Below are 15,228 nucleotides of genomic sequence, written 5' to 3'. Positions count from 1 at the left end.
GACGCCACAGGCTTCCTGGGTGACCGAATGAGCAGAAATTGCTGAAAATTATGCATAGATTGATTGTGCAGTTAGTGTGAGGGGGGGAAAAGTGAATATGATGAAAATGACTTAAGTGATTTAGTCAGCAGTGGCTGTGTTTGTGCAGAACATTATACATTTCCATTAAATGCAATAATTTCTGGGAAGACTCAGAGCAGATAGGCAAAGGACTCTGGTTAGGATCTTTATCAAATTAAAGATAGTTTTTCATGCGAGTGTAATGACAACTGGAACAAAATGGTTTTACAATAACATAAAACAATTCCTTCGGGTTACACTTGCCAACAGTGGAACACTGCGTGCAGACTGAGAGTCTCATTCAAATATGAAACAGTGTCCAAACGGATATAAGGACTGGTGAAAAGCTCCATTATCATGCAAAACAAAAAACGGAAAAATTCAAACAGGTCGCTGGCGGCGCAATTAAGGCAGTGCTCATAAAACAGCCGTTAGAGAGCTGGCAGAGGACAAAAAGACCACGACGAGAGAGAAGACAAAGAGAAAGAGCGAGGCTGGAGCAGACGGAGGGAAGTGTGTGTGTGGTTGGTTAACATTTACTGTGATCCTCAGCAGAAAAGAGCCACTGAGGTGGGGAGATGTTGGTGGTTGGTGTTACTGGGGGTCATGGCCCCTGCAGTCTAACTCTGGTGTACGTTTGTCAGGGAGACGCATACGGTTGGGAAAACCCCTGCCACACAAAGATCCCAAATTAGTTGAGAATTAACTCCTACTCCTCTCCCCTGGGGGTTCCCACCACCAGGGGGTCCCGGCAGGACCGTAACCACCAGCCATCTGTAGATTTAAGACGATCTGCTGCACTGGAAACGACTGCGTCTGTTTCGGGCCCCTGACTCGGCGCCGTAAACGCTTCAACAACAGGGTGGTGAGCTGGATCAGGTGAGGAGAGGCAGAACATCCACAGAAGAATGAAACCCATTGGCTCAGCGATGGTCGGGACCGGTGCGCTTTGCTTGGTTTGGCATCAGAGGATCCCCACACTGGGACTGGAAAGCAAGCCAATATCTGGATGTGGGCTGTGCTAGAAAAGTTTAAAGTACACACCAGAAGCCATTGTTTGCATCTTATTTACTTTTAGGAAAAACAAAACAATACCATAGGCAAGTATATAAAGAAACTGCATTGTCAGCAGTGCTTTACAACCAAACAAAGCAATCTGCTTGCTTTATGGGGACCGGGGGGTGGTACGGTCACAGGCCACGGCTCTCCGACCACGGCGTGCCCAGGGGCCTGGAGGAAGGGGTTCAAGTTTCATAAAGGCATTCCTAGGTGAGCCTGTGGTTTCTGGGTGTGTAGCTGTGTCTCCTGGGACATCGTGGGTTTTGCAACAGGATTCGGCTCCTGTCGGTACTGTAAAGCAGTGGGCTCTGTCAGCTCCGCAGGCAGTGTAATGCCGGCCATTAGGCCGCAGAGCTGAAGGGAGTGTCAACTTGGATCAGCTTCAGTCAGGGAGGGGGAAAAAAATGTGAAAATAATAATAAAATCACACCATGACCTGCCCCTCAGGACAATGCCGTTAGGAGGCGCTAAAATTAGGTCAGTTTATCTTTCAGTCAGCTGCAATTTCATTTTGTTCTGGTAATTCATTTTGTCCTGATTAATATTACTATTCTGAAGTCAAACACACACACACACACACACACACACAGACAGACACAGACAGACACACACACACACACACACACACACACACACACAAAGACCCAGAATGAATGAAAGGGTGCTTGGGCCGACCAGTCAGTCCGTGTTCCATGTTTTACCAGGGTGTGGTAAAGTGACAGAGCTCCAGTCAAGACACCAGTTATTCAACAATAACCACCCAGGGCCAGGCCCCTGCCTGGCTTCAGATGGCGTCTGTACCGTCAACTAGGATGGAAGCCAGCAATTTCAGGAAATACCTGCCCTAAAAAAAAAAAAATGCAGCTCTCTACTTTAGCCGGATGAACGCGCTCCAGTAAGACGGGAGAGCGCGGGCAAGAACAGAGCAGCAGGAATGGGAATTTGAATTTAATCACTGTTTACGGCAGAGCATAATTATTCTTAACAGCAGGGGCCAGAGAACGCGGCGAGGGGCACGCAGTCAGCGATCTCGCCGCCGCGCCACTACTACTCGGCCTTCCCGTGCAGGCCCCAGGTTCTGACGTTTGCTCCCGCTCCGCGAGCACCTCCGATCCAGACGGCAAAAGCCGCCTCATGCAGACGGGTTTGGCGTCGTTGCATGCCAATCGAATAAGGCTTTGCATTTTAGAGCTCAGTAAATCACATTTTAAATGGACGAACATTACATTTCTCAACATGAAAATCTCCCCGGCCTTAGGTGAAGCCGGATTCTTTCGAGGCTGAAAGAGTTATGAAATCAATGGCCCGTGTAGGCGTGGTTTTCCCTCGAGAAAAATGGAAGCACAGTATCACATGCCACAGAACTTATTTCACATGCATTCCATGCAAGCACTGCATGTTTAGATGCGCAATGCACAAAAACCTTCCCATTCCACAGAATGCCGGGGTTTGTTCTGGGCACAGTGGGTGGTGTTCGCTCGACTGCAACAAGAAATTACAAAGAGAGGAATGAGGAAGAGGAGAAAGTGTTCAGATCCCAACGGCTCGAGGCAGCAGACAAAGGCAGCGTCCGCCCTTCCGTGCTCCCCTGGGTCATTCCAGCGGGGGGGTGGTGGTGGTGGTGGTATGTTAGGAGTTGGCTTTTCACGCCACCTCCAACAGGGCCAGCTCCAATTAAAGCGCTTCTGCCCACGCGCGCCCTGGGGGAGCAGGGGTTTCGCCATCATCCTGAGCACCAGGCTAATGAAGGCTACATGTGCGGAGGAGGGGGTCCGTACCCATCACCTCTCACAACGCTTTTGATCCTGGTGGACTGCAGCCCTCAAATGTCAAACACACACGGTAAACCACAGAAAGCGTCACCGGAAGAATCTGACCGGGGGACGTTCAAACAATAACGGACGCAAAACCCAGCGCGGGCCGCGCTCAGCCTCCTGTGGTCTCGTTTCATTCCGTGCAGTCTGATCTTTGTATTTATGCTGAAACACCCACTTAAAACGGAAGCAGGGATGGGAGTTCGAGATGACGAAGACTCACGCTTTGTCTGACAGGGCACGCATGGAGAGTTACTGGGTGAGAGACAGAAAGACAGACAGACAGACTGACTGAGAATCGAGAGCATGTAAGACAGACAGGGACAGATGAAAGAGGCAGACAGGGTGAAGGTAGCTGGGCAATATGGGGTGCGTGTGTTCTTCCATGATTCTTTAGGCCTAACATTTGCCCTTGAATGCTAATATCGGAGATAGCTATGAGACAGATCACACTCCCACAAGCACATTTCGGCACGGAAGTGTGTCCACCGCACTGCTTCGTGAAGTGAGGGAGTATTGGCACAAAAGATCGCTCCCAAGGCCGTCGCCACGGCTGCAGCACACACGCAACACGTGTTTACTTTTACAACACTATTGGAGGAAGCCAAACTGCTAGGATATACTCCCCTCCCCTCACGGTTATGTAAGCAACAGTAAAGGGCAAGAGAAGGAGAATGGTGACCAAGCAGGTCGCTCCGCAGCGTGTTATCAGGCGGTAATCCGCCTCTGGGTGTCGACGCAGACGAGGATCAAATGAGCTTTGCGCGGCCAAACCGGCCCTCCCGGTGTCATGTCGGGCATCGCGGCTTCAGCACAGGGATAACGGTGAAGATGGGAAGAGAGACAATTATGGAGCTGGGGTGCTTGTGTGTGTAAATTAAGTCACAATTTTTATTTTTATTTTTTTACACAAGCACAGATGATTAGTAGAGAGAGAGAGTGTGAGTGAGTGAGGGGAAGGCAGGTAGACTGAGTGAGTGGAGCGTTTCCAAGGTTGCAGCAGTTGGGAATGTGTGTGTGGTGGGAACAGAGCGACGTTACCTGAGAAAAACAGAGGGCTGCGGTAAAGACCAAGACAGGAAGTGACCTCTCTCCTGCCTCAGTCACACTGGAGGCAGAACCACAGCACCTGAAAATAGCTTTGTTCAGTCACAAGACTGCAATTAGACAGGCCTGGAGAGAGAGGGATCGCACCAGGTCACGGGTCATGTCCCAAAACCTTCAGACGTAATAACCGAAGCACTGTGTGCCTGAAAGTAAAGAGAGAAAAACAAAAAACACAACAACACACCCAGTACCATATTAAATATTTTATTACTAAAATGTAGACGTCTCTAAAGCAGATTTGTATGTATTATTTGAGTAAAATACAGTTTTTTAAAAAAAAATCACAGCGGCCTTGGGTGCTACAAACTTTAAAATACATCTGTAAATACAAGCACACAAAACACAAAAATGACATTCAGGTCTCCTTCAAGTGTGCGACTAAAAGTGACTAGTGTAATTGGCAATGCACAGAAATCACTGTTAATTTACACAGGAAAGTGTGCTCATACCTAGCACAGAACTGAAAAAGAACCCCCCCCCCCCCAAAAAAAAACCCAGCAAATATTTAAATGAGCTCCTTCCTCCCCAAATAAGCTTGGGCTGTTTAGACACATGGATGATCACTTAAGACACAGATTCAAATGGTCCCTTTTATAAGGAGGGGGGGTGTGGAGAGAGAGAGAGAGATCTTAAGGCATTAGCTTTGTCAGGGATAGACAGAATAGACAGTTCACCAGCAGAGTTTGAGCGCTGAACAGAGACATGACAGTGAGGTAAAGTGCACATTCTTCAGGCGGAGCCCCACAGGGCCAAGCGTGCCGTTTCAGCCAGCAGCTCGAGCACGACCCCGGCTGGCAGCCGCGCGCAGGCTTGTTTCAGTTACCATGGGTGCCCTTTAAATGGCCTGGAAACAGCCTGGAAACAGAACAGGTGGTGAGCTCTGCTCTGGTGTCAGTGTGCCTCTTTGGTTGTCGGCTTCGAACATACAGCTCACCTCCACAATGCACTTATGACCTTGGAAGAAATGTGCAAAAAGCATCTCTATCAAATGTCCCCCCCAAAAAAGGTCTCAATTTTTCACTGGATGGAAGGAAAAAAAGCTTTGATTTCAGAGTTTCCAGAAGGACAAGTCCCCTGCACCAGACAAGCACCTTGGCCACACCTCAGTCCAGAGGTCATACATCACAGCTCCATATACACATAGAAGAACTCTATGAAGTCATATGTACAGTATATACATACTAAAACAACAGAATCTCAAAGTGACTAACAGTAGCTCATTTTGCAAATGTATACCCATACAAAATGTATACATATAAAACACACAGAATAAAACTAAAAAATAGAATAAAAACACAGACAAGTTACTTTCATTACCTGTAATCTGATTATGTTATGATGCAAGTTAATCTTCGTCTGAGATGCATATTAAATAGTATGCAAATGTGATTAAGAAAATACAGGTACAGGCAGCCTCTCCCTGTTTAACTGTTAAATGTACTGACAAATGTCTCAAAATTCACAATATTATAAAGCATGATTCAAATGTACTGAATTTTCAGTAGGAAGCCGTTCATTAGTGTCATGTGGATCTAGTAACTCAATGTGGGACATTTGAACTCGTATAATCACAGAGCCACGAACGCAGAAGGCACAGAATTAAAGTGAAACAAAAAGTGAAAGTAAGACAGAATTTAAGACACAGAATTAAAGATTCAGATTTAAAGTAAAGACACAGATTTAACGTCAGCCTGAGTAAATCGGAAATCCAACCAGCAGGTCCCGTCTGTTCTACAACTGAAGTGTAAAGTGAAATGACTCATACACAAGTTCCAGGCTTTGAAACCTGCCGCTTTGACTCGTCGGGTCACACCAGCTCATGGGAACACAAGTATAACCACACAGGCAGAGGAAGGCAAACAGCTCCAACAGGGGGAGAGCCAGCCCGAAGGTGGCCATCACGGGCAGACAGCATCGCCGCTGGGAGGACTCGGGGACTGCAGGAATGCAGGAATGCCCTCAAACGTCCCCAAATCCTAGATGTCAAACCGTACACAAATAAGCAATGAAAGGAGTCCAACAGGGCCGGGAATTTCAGAATATTTGTAATAATGATTACTGGGGGTTTTGGCCTTGTGTTTCATAAAGAAGGAGGGCCTTTCTGTGTGCACAATGGAGCACGTGGAAACCCTCAGATCAGACAGGCTCTGTGGCACACTGAGCCGCCAGTGCGAAAAGTTCAGCGATCTCCCTGGTCTGGGAGGTGAAGCTGCTTTGAAACGGTGTTTAAAAAGAGAGAGAGAGGGGCTTTGGAGCCAGTACATTACATTCTGTCAGCTGAAAGAATGGAGTTCAAATCCAATAACTCTGGACTGGGGACCGAGAGCTCAGCGCCACAAATGGAGAGAGAGAGAGAGAGAGAGAGAGAGAGAGAGAGGAGTGTGAGTGAGTGTGTGAGTGTGTGTGTGTTTGGGAAAGGGAGAGGCACAGAGACAAGAGCGTCTCTGGTGTCACAAGGGTTGTGCGTTTCCAAGAGCAACACAATTGCTGGGCAACCGCAATTTAAATCCTTCACTGGTTTTTTTTTTTTTTTTTTTTTTTTTTTTCCAGGCCATCCGTACAGGATCAAGTGGGGAAAAGCCCTTATCCAACATTAGGCTTTGGAGCTAAACGGACACGTCACCATGGCAATGGCCGACAGTACTGTCCTCTGGGAAAGGTGCGCGTTGGATGCGAGGACCCAGTGGAGTGCTAAATTGACTGAGTCTTCTCTGCTTTGAGTTCAGCTCCTTCATTCAAACTGATTTCTACATTTGGTGGTGCACTGCTTGCCTGCTCGAAGTTGTACTGTTGGAGTCATTCGCGGGGCACTGAACCATCTCTCTCCAACTTCACCTTTTACTTCCATTAACGGAGCAAAAGTCTGCAGCGCAAGTGACTAAAAAAAAGATTACACAATCTTAAAACGAAAGAAACTTCCTACGTTTTTCTTTCCAGAGCCAAAATGCATTTGTTCTTATTCCTTTGGCCACCTTCTTTGCTCTCTCTCGCCGAACCGCATTTCCCAGCATGCACTGCAGCATTCAGAAAAAGATGACGTGTTCCTTGGTGCTGTCATCGGGGAGGGGGTAGAGCGAGCCGAGGCCTTGGGCCTGGGCTCTCTGCAGGCTGCCCGTCTGGCTGGGCTGAGGCAGATCCGTGGGGTAGGTGGGTACGGGCAGCTCGGTGGGGTAGTCGTCCGTCAGGCTCGGGGAATCTGCAGGGAGGAGCACACAGGTGGGGGTCAGCTGAAACGTTTCCAGACGACTACCTGCGACGTGCGCATTCTCACACGTCTCACCCTGCCACGCAGCAGAAGACAAACAAACCTAAAACAACACAACGAAACATCACAGCCAACAATAACAAAAACAGGGGAAAGAAGTGGAAACGTGACTGCAGACAATGAACCATAAATACCACACAACACAAACAAATCCATATCAGTGTGCTAATATAAACAACATTCATGCAAACAGAATGTGATTTTAACCTGCAAAATATAAAGACAATACTTTTGTCATGGGCAAATAAGTCTTATGTATATATATATAGTGGTGTTGAGCTATGTAGTGTTCAGAATGTGAACGGCTCAGGGATAAAAACTTTAAAAGTCTAAATCTGGCGGTGCATGATATGATGCCTTAGAATTCCGTGCCAGACCCTACAGGGGAAGACGATCTGTGGCCTGTGAGAGTGGGATTCTTTAATAAACTTTTGGCCTTCCTGAGAGAGTGTGAAACATAGATGGTATTGATAGCTGGTGCTATCTGGACCCTGTGGAACCCTCCAAATCTGTGGGTGGCTGTGTTGCGGACAGGGCTTCTTGAATCTCAGAAGACCTCCGAGGTGACCGCAGATGTTTCTGAGATGAACTTGGATGTCCATAGGCACGTTGGATCAGTAGGAGGAGTCTAGCATCCCCGGGCAGGGCGGGGCGCGGGGCAGCAGGAGGAGGAGGGCGGCTCGCTCACCTGTGGCCTGCGGAGGTGAAGACTGCTGATGGGGGCTGACGGACCGGCGGCCCTTGAAGGAACCCTCGGAGTCCCTGGATGAGAGCTTCAGAGGAAACATCTGCTTCATGTCCACTGAAGCTGCCAAAGCAAATCCCATTCAGAGCAGCTGCACTTGGTATTCTGCACGTGTACTCGCACACATGGGTGCAACAGAAAGGATGGTGTGTCTCCAGACAAACACATGCAGTAAACTTAAAGCAATAATACAGTATCGCAGTACATATAACGAAGCCCTTTACAGATATACATGTCTCACTTACTGATCACGTACAATCTCTAAACCCAACCTGAATTACTTATCCCCATTCACAGTTATGTGAACCATACGAAATCTGGGGGGTTGGAAAACACCCAACCCTGCCCTGTACTTGGAGATCCTCTGCAATGTCGAGTTTAGCACTAATCCCAAATCAAACATCAAAGTTTCTATGTTTCGGGAGCTCGCTAAGACACGACTAAGCTGGATAATGCATGGCGGATCAGGGATGGAATGTAACTCAGACAGACTGCAAACCCTGCCACGGCGGGGCCTTCCAGGACCAGCGGTGCGGCCGGGCCCCTCACCTGAGCTGTCGGTGCGCTGGGAGACTTTGGCCTTGGCCTTGGCCTTGCCCTTATCCTTGTCGGTGGCCAGCTTTTTGGGGATCTGCTGCTGCACGCCCGCCTGCTTGTGGAGCTGGTTGGTGGTGCTGATCAAGTGGATGGGCACCTCCGTGTCGCGGCGCGGCAGCGCCTCCGACCGCTCGGGGTGGTCGGCTGCCGACACGGAGGGGCTGGAGCGGACCAAGGCGCGGGGTTGATGGCCCGGCTCCCCGCTTGCCAGGCCGGCCGCGAGCTCGCCGTTGAAGCTGGAGGAGAGCGAGAACGGGAGCTGGAGATGGGGGTGAGGGGGGGGGGGGGGGAGAGAGAGAGGTTTATGGTTGTGCGAGGGGGTCACGCAGGGCTGGTGATAGTCAAGAGAGCAAAGAGACTTTGCAATACAATCTGCTCATGCGAAAACTGGACAACTTCAGCGGAGGCAGAAACAATCCGCGTCCAGCTGGACGCCACTAGCGAACGGAAGAAGGGAGCTTATTGAGAGCTGTGGGTGGGCGCGTCTCGGCTTTTGTCTTGGGTGTGTGGGTGTGTGAGAGAGAGAGCGAGAGAGAGAGAGAGAGCGAGAGAGAAGGGGAGACAAAGACAGCATGAGAAAGACAAGAGAGGCTGACGTGTTGCGGTGTGGCACGGAGGAAATGCCAAGTGTGTGTGTGTGTGTGTGTGTGTGAGATTACTGACATCCAGTCGACACCAGCAGAGACTTTATGGGATCAGGTGAAGTTAAAAACGTATACATGCACTTCATTTGGAGTTGAAAGTGATGCGCCACACAATCTCACACACACACACACACACACACACACACACACACACACACACACACACACACACACACACACACACACACACACCCTTCCACCCACGCTGCAGATCTTTGAGCCTGACATATCTGTTCATCAAGATATGAGGCCATCGTGGGATCTGTAGTGATGTCTGGTTTCCATAGAGCTTTACACGGAGCAGAACTGTGGACGAGTCTGTCTACACCATGCATAAACAAGGAAGAAGTCTAACGGCAGCCTCTCTGGCGATCTGCCGCAGTCTCGCCACCTGGCCACGCAAAACGGCCCCTCTTCAATTAAAAGGCTCATTTCCACAACTGCCTCCATCCTTCCGAACGTGAACTCCGTACGGCCACCAGGGCGGTGACGCGGCCGCCTGTCGGGAGCCGGCAGGAGCCAGGTGGAGGCAGCGGAATAGAAGCAGATGTTTCAAGGCACGGCATCTCCTGCGGCTACGTGACCGGGGCAGGCCAAAGCCCGCCTCGGGCTGGCCCCATCACGACTGCTTCACAGAGAGGTGCTTCAAAGCATAACTACCCCTCTGATCTGCCTCGAGGCGAGTCTGCCTTTGTAGGGCAGAAGAGCAGGCTTCCCCGACACTCTGCTCCTCACACAGATGTTCCATTGTTTGCTCTCTCTGAAGGTGCCGTGGGTAAGTATGAGGTTTCCAGAGAGAGGGGGGGGGGCGAGGAAGGGAAACACACACACACACACACACACACACACACACAGCAAACGAGGCGGGGGGACATTTAACTGACATCACCTAAACAATTAAAGCTGGCAGCATTCCTGCACTGGGAGACCTCTGGCAGGTAAATTAGAAGCCCTGGCCCGTGCAGAGCTTACACTTCCTTGGATGCTCTTGACAAACGTTTATTTCAAGCCCTTTGGCCACAAACAGGCTGGAAAATGGAGTTCCCTTTGAAAAGCTGCCACTTCAATGGCAGTGATAAATATCTGCTTTGGGGGCTACCCCCCCGGCAGTCACCAGTGAAACTCCCATCCAAAATCACAAGCCCATCGAAAGCCTTGGAAACAAAACGACTGTACGAAGCAGTAACGAGGGAATTAAACTGAAACTCTATGGAAAAATATACCAAGGAAAGTGTAATAATAAAGAATGGTAATGCCTGAAGGAAAGAAAGCTTCCAAATAGTGAACGAGAGGGAGACGGACACAGATCGAGGCCTGAGGTTGTACATAAAAAGTTTGTACTATGGACTGCAGCTGATCTCAGGAGCCTAACAGGAAGTGAGTCAGTGTGTACAGAGGCTGTGACCCAGGTCAACAGCTCGCCTCCACGCCACTGTTAGCCAAAGGGGCGGAGGCTGAGAAAACTGATTAGAGAGCCGCGCTGGGAGGTGAGGATAGAAGAAATGTAGCGAAAAACACCAGAAATGACCTCTGTGAGGAGGAAGGAAGGAAGGTCTGCGCCGCTGCCGACGAGAGGGTGCCGCTCTGGGGACACAACATGTGCGTCTCAGAATCTCCTGACCTGGGAGCCCTGAAACACTTTAGCAACTCTCTCACTGGAAACGGCAGTCCTGTGACTAACGCTTAAAGCATTCTGATAACGCTGTCAAGTACACATACATGCGCGCACACACACGCACGCGCACACACATATGCACACACCCGACGTTTACAGAAAAGCTTTGATGAGGCGAACATGTCAGGGCTAGCCCCGACTGCCTCTCATACAAACAGCAGAGCGTGAAACTGCAGCCATATAACGTTTGGCGGCAGATATCGTCCAATAAACCCTAACAGCCCCTAACACACAGCTCCTGGTCAGTGAACTAAAGGTGGCTGCTGTATGCTCAGACTGCTCTGGGAGCCAATAGAGGACATTCTGCACCTCATACATGGGTAAGCACGGTCCGAACACCTTCATCAGATAGGGTTGGGGACTAGGTGACTCCGGGAAGGGACTGCAGCTCAAGACGAGGAGGGAGTCACTCAGAACGCAGTACCCTTAAAGTCATTTTCAGGACAGGACAGGCAGGACAGGCGTATGCATCTTTCACCAGCTGTGGTCAGCCCGGTGTGTTTGAGTGTAAATATAAACACGGGGGAGGAGGGGTGACAGCAGGCTGACCGAAGGCAACCGTGAGCTGGCTCCCGAGCGCCCGCGTGGAGCGCCCGTGTGGAGCGCCCCAGGTCGTACGCCGTTGCAGGCTGGCGCGTCTCTGCTCAGGCTGACGAGGGAAGACGGCCAGGCCTGGGAGTCAGGAATGCGGCGGTCGTGTTTGCTTGCTGCGATTCGCTTGCGCATGCGCGTCTGGGAAAATGGGGCTTGGCAGGGTCCGAAAAGTCAAAAATCCGAGGCTTGGCCGGGGAAAAAGGCGAGCGTACGCCCACGCGGTGCGGGGAGGCCGACCTGCAGCGCATCGGCTCAGAAAGACTCCGGCAGACTCTGGAGAAACGCAAGACAAGCAGAGCTCAGGGCAACAGCGGGGCATGTGCATTATGTGGGCCAGGAAGTCACAGGATGTGTCACACAATATGAGGCTTTGTATTACCTGCTCTGTTTACACAGAGACTAGTTCTCCAGCGTGGGCGGCACTATGCTGCTTAGAACTGTTCAAATAATCCTACAGAGATGTCTCTTTCCGATCTGACATCTCCCATCGGTCAGGTGGGGGCAGGGTGGGGGTGGGGTGGGTAGAGCTCTGAAGCTCCGCAGGAAAGAAACGGAGGAGCTTTTTAAACAGCGATCTGGAGGAAGCCAGCACGCGGCCAGGCCCTCACCTGTCCCGCGTCGTGGCCCACCGCGCTGGGCTTCCGCAGCCTCCGCTGCTGCTGCTCCAGCCGCTCGCGGTCCCTCTCCACGGCGCGCGCCGCCTCGCGCAGCCGCTCCAGGTCCTGTTGGTACGTCTGCCGCTGCCTGTCCACCTCCTGCCGCTCCTCGGCGAGGTGCGCCTCCAGCTGGCGGCAGGCGTCCTCGCGCTCCTGCAGGCGCTGCCGCTCCGCCTCCGCCTGCCGGAGCTGGCGCTCGCGCTCGCGCTCCCAGCGTGCCTGCTCCTGCCGCTGCTGCGCCTGCAGCCGGCGCACCTGCGCCAGCTCCTCGCGCTGCTTCTCCAGGTTCCTCTGCTTCTCCTGCTCCAGGAGGGCGTCGGCGGGCCGTGGCCGGCCGCCGAGACGCTCGTGCTCCGCGCACGACAGCTGCGCCCGCTGCACCTCCATCTGGCTGTCCTGCTGCGAGACGATGGCCTGCGGGGGACAGAGGAGCAGGACACGCTTTTGTAGGGGGCCCTACGATACACTGACTGACCAAGGCAGCGACCTGTAAATGCAATTCTAGTGATCCAATGGTATATGGTCAAAGTTGCATATTGGAATTTTTCCCCCACACACTTCTTTGTGGTTAAAAATGAAAGTACTTAGTGACACTGAGTTTAGAAGAAAAATATTTTAATGGTAGCAGGATAAATTTTAATTAAATTTAATTTTCATTGGTTGGGTATGCTTGTGCAGTTTGCTCAATAAAAGTCTGAAAATGTATTTATTTATTCAGTGAGCATGTTTGCAGTGTACCTAGTTCAAACTAGATGCATTGTTACTAGTACTACTACTACTACTACTACTACTACTACTACCACCACCTCCAACAATACCACTACCACCACGGGACAAGAAAAGAACTGAGATGAAGGTAACAGCTGAAGCACATGAACTGGTTTGAACTGAATCGTATCTGTGGGAATTTAGGTGAAGTGACCCGTATCTGTGACACATTAGAAGATGTGGCTCGGCAGTACTGGTAGCATCATGGGGGAAGATCTGAGGTCAGAAAGGTTTCCATACACTACTGAGGTCGTAGCGACTCACCTGCAGACTGTAGAGGCGCTGAGACAGCATGAGAACACGGTCATAGAACTGGTAAAACAGGAAGACAAGGTAAATACCCTGATAGGCAGCAGAGATATCGCACGCACACACTTATATCTGGTAAATATCATTATGGGAGGCTCTCTGACAGATATTTAACTGATGATGATGATGATGATTCTGACCAGGGAGTTTTACTCTGTTTCGGTCACATTTGAGTAATCGCCACTCCAGAAACGTAAGACGCATGGTGTGTGTAAACGAAACCTTTCTACTAATACTTTCAGCCTGCAGAGAAAACGATTAAACGTTTGAGCCAAGGCACGTGTTGGGTGGAGTGGGGCCAAAGGGCAAAGCTGCGTCTGCAGTCAGCCAGGCTCACCACGAGCCTCACCTCGGCTTCTGGAAACCCGGAGTTGGACCAGATTGTGTTCCAAGCGAAAGGAGAGCCATCCTAAAAGACAAAGAGAAAGAGAGAGGGGGACAAGCATTAAGCAATTTGTTTTGTCTGTTCGTCTACCTGAAGCGCGGCAGAGAAGAGCACAACCACAACCATCTGATGTTGGTCCTTATCTTGTTCAGAAAATACTATTCTCGTGTTTTTCAGGGCAATTGTCTTTTTTTTTTTTTTTAAACCGTGTGTGTGTGTGTGTGTGTGTGTGTGTGTGTGTGTGTGTGTGTGTGTGTGTCTCTCACCACATCTTCTGCTACTTGGCTGCTGCAGGCCTCTTTTAGTTGGGGGTCAGAGCAGGCTCGCTGACCCCTCTCCCTGGACTTGCCTGTGCCATTTGGCTGCTTCTTCACACTGCCATCTAGTTAACACGTACGTACACAGGTGTAACTGCCACATATGCATTTACCCATTACTGTAGACATATGCTGTGTGGCCACTGTTTCTATAAGCAGTAAGGATCTATGTTACCGTAGAACATGGTGTCTCATGACACACACCGAGGCACACATGGAGGCTGCACCATCTGGCTAAAATGTGTAGTGTGCAGACAATTCACAGGCTGAAAGGTGTAGTGAGGGTAGGTGGGGTTGTAGAGTTAAAGGTGTAGTGAGGGTAGGTGGGGTTGTAGGCTATGTGGCCTTACTCTTCTCCAGAGTGTTTTGCATGCTGTCATAGCCCCCAAATGTGTCGGCCCTGCGGGGCAGACCAGCAGACCCGGGCCCTGGGCTCCTGTTCTCCTCTGGTTGTGGAGAAGATCCTCTCACACCAGAAGCCAGCAGGTTCTGCAGGTTTTCGACTGGAGAGAGGAGAAAGAACGCAAACCTCCTTCTCAAATTAAACCTGATCTAGGAGCAGCTGTAATGCATTCTTATCCTTTTGAACACAATCTGTATTGTGAATACAGAACGTCCAACACCCGAGCGGTCTAACTCCAACACACACACACACACACACACACACACACACACACACAAAAAAGAAAACAAGACAGAAAGTGCAGCTGCATACAATTCAGCAAGAAGAGGTGAAGGGTGTGTGTTCAAGGGTGTGAGATCACAGCTGCACTGTATGTAACAGTATTAACAAACCGATGAGACTAAGGAGTGTTGGGATTAATTAAAACAGCGGGGGGGGGGGGGGGGGGGGGGGGGGGGGTGCAGGATCAGCACAGCTTCTCAGGCGTCCAACACATGCCGCACAGTGGCAGCGTTGTGCAGTGCTTACCCTCCGTGATGGCTCCTTTAAGCAGCAGCTCCCCCTGCTGGAGGTCGGAGGCATCGCTGCGCAGCAGCAGGCGAGAACGGGACGGGGCGGTGGCGTCCTCCAGGCCGGCCACGGTCTCGGCCAGCTCGGCAAACATCTGCAGCTTCTCTGTCAAGGCCTGCGTGATCTGCGCGTCTTTCACCGTGAGACGCTCTGGGCGGGGAGCATGAGAGGGGGCCATTTACCGTGCTAGTTGTTCCTTTTTTCAAAAATACCCCCACATAAAAACTGCTAGCACACAGCGCTTAACCTTCTGGGTGCAC

At 50.6% G+C, this 15,228-nt stretch overlaps 1 protein-coding gene across 1 annotated transcript in view; it reads right to left on the bottom strand.

The window, feature by feature from the left end:
- Positions 1 to 4,234: 4,234 nt before the first annotated feature.
- Positions 4,235 to 15,228, bottom strand: part of arhgef18b (rho/rac guanine nucleotide exchange factor (GEF) 18b) — a 34,700-nt gene continuing 23,706 nt past the window's right edge. The window contains 9 exon segments of the mRNA XM_035523231.1: positions 4,235 to 7,236; positions 7,994 to 8,113; positions 8,600 to 8,906; positions 12,169 to 12,630; positions 13,249 to 13,296; positions 13,643 to 13,702; positions 13,945 to 14,060; positions 14,346 to 14,498; positions 14,927 to 15,118. Of these exon segments, the coding sequence (XP_035379124.1) occupies positions 7,064 to 7,236; positions 7,994 to 8,113; positions 8,600 to 8,906; positions 12,169 to 12,630; positions 13,249 to 13,296; positions 13,643 to 13,702; positions 13,945 to 14,060; positions 14,346 to 14,498; positions 14,927 to 15,118 (1,631 nt within the window). The 3' untranslated portion in view covers positions 4,235 to 7,063.

The sequence above is a fragment of the Electrophorus electricus genome, chromosome 26, assembly GCF_013358815.1.
Source record: "Electrophorus electricus isolate fEleEle1 chromosome 26, fEleEle1.pri, whole genome shotgun sequence".
In the NCBI taxonomy this organism is placed as follows: domain Eukaryota; kingdom Metazoa; phylum Chordata; class Actinopteri; order Gymnotiformes; family Gymnotidae; genus Electrophorus; species Electrophorus electricus.
Note: the sequence above shows the minus strand (reverse complement) of the source record. Positions and strands in the feature narration are given on the sequence as shown.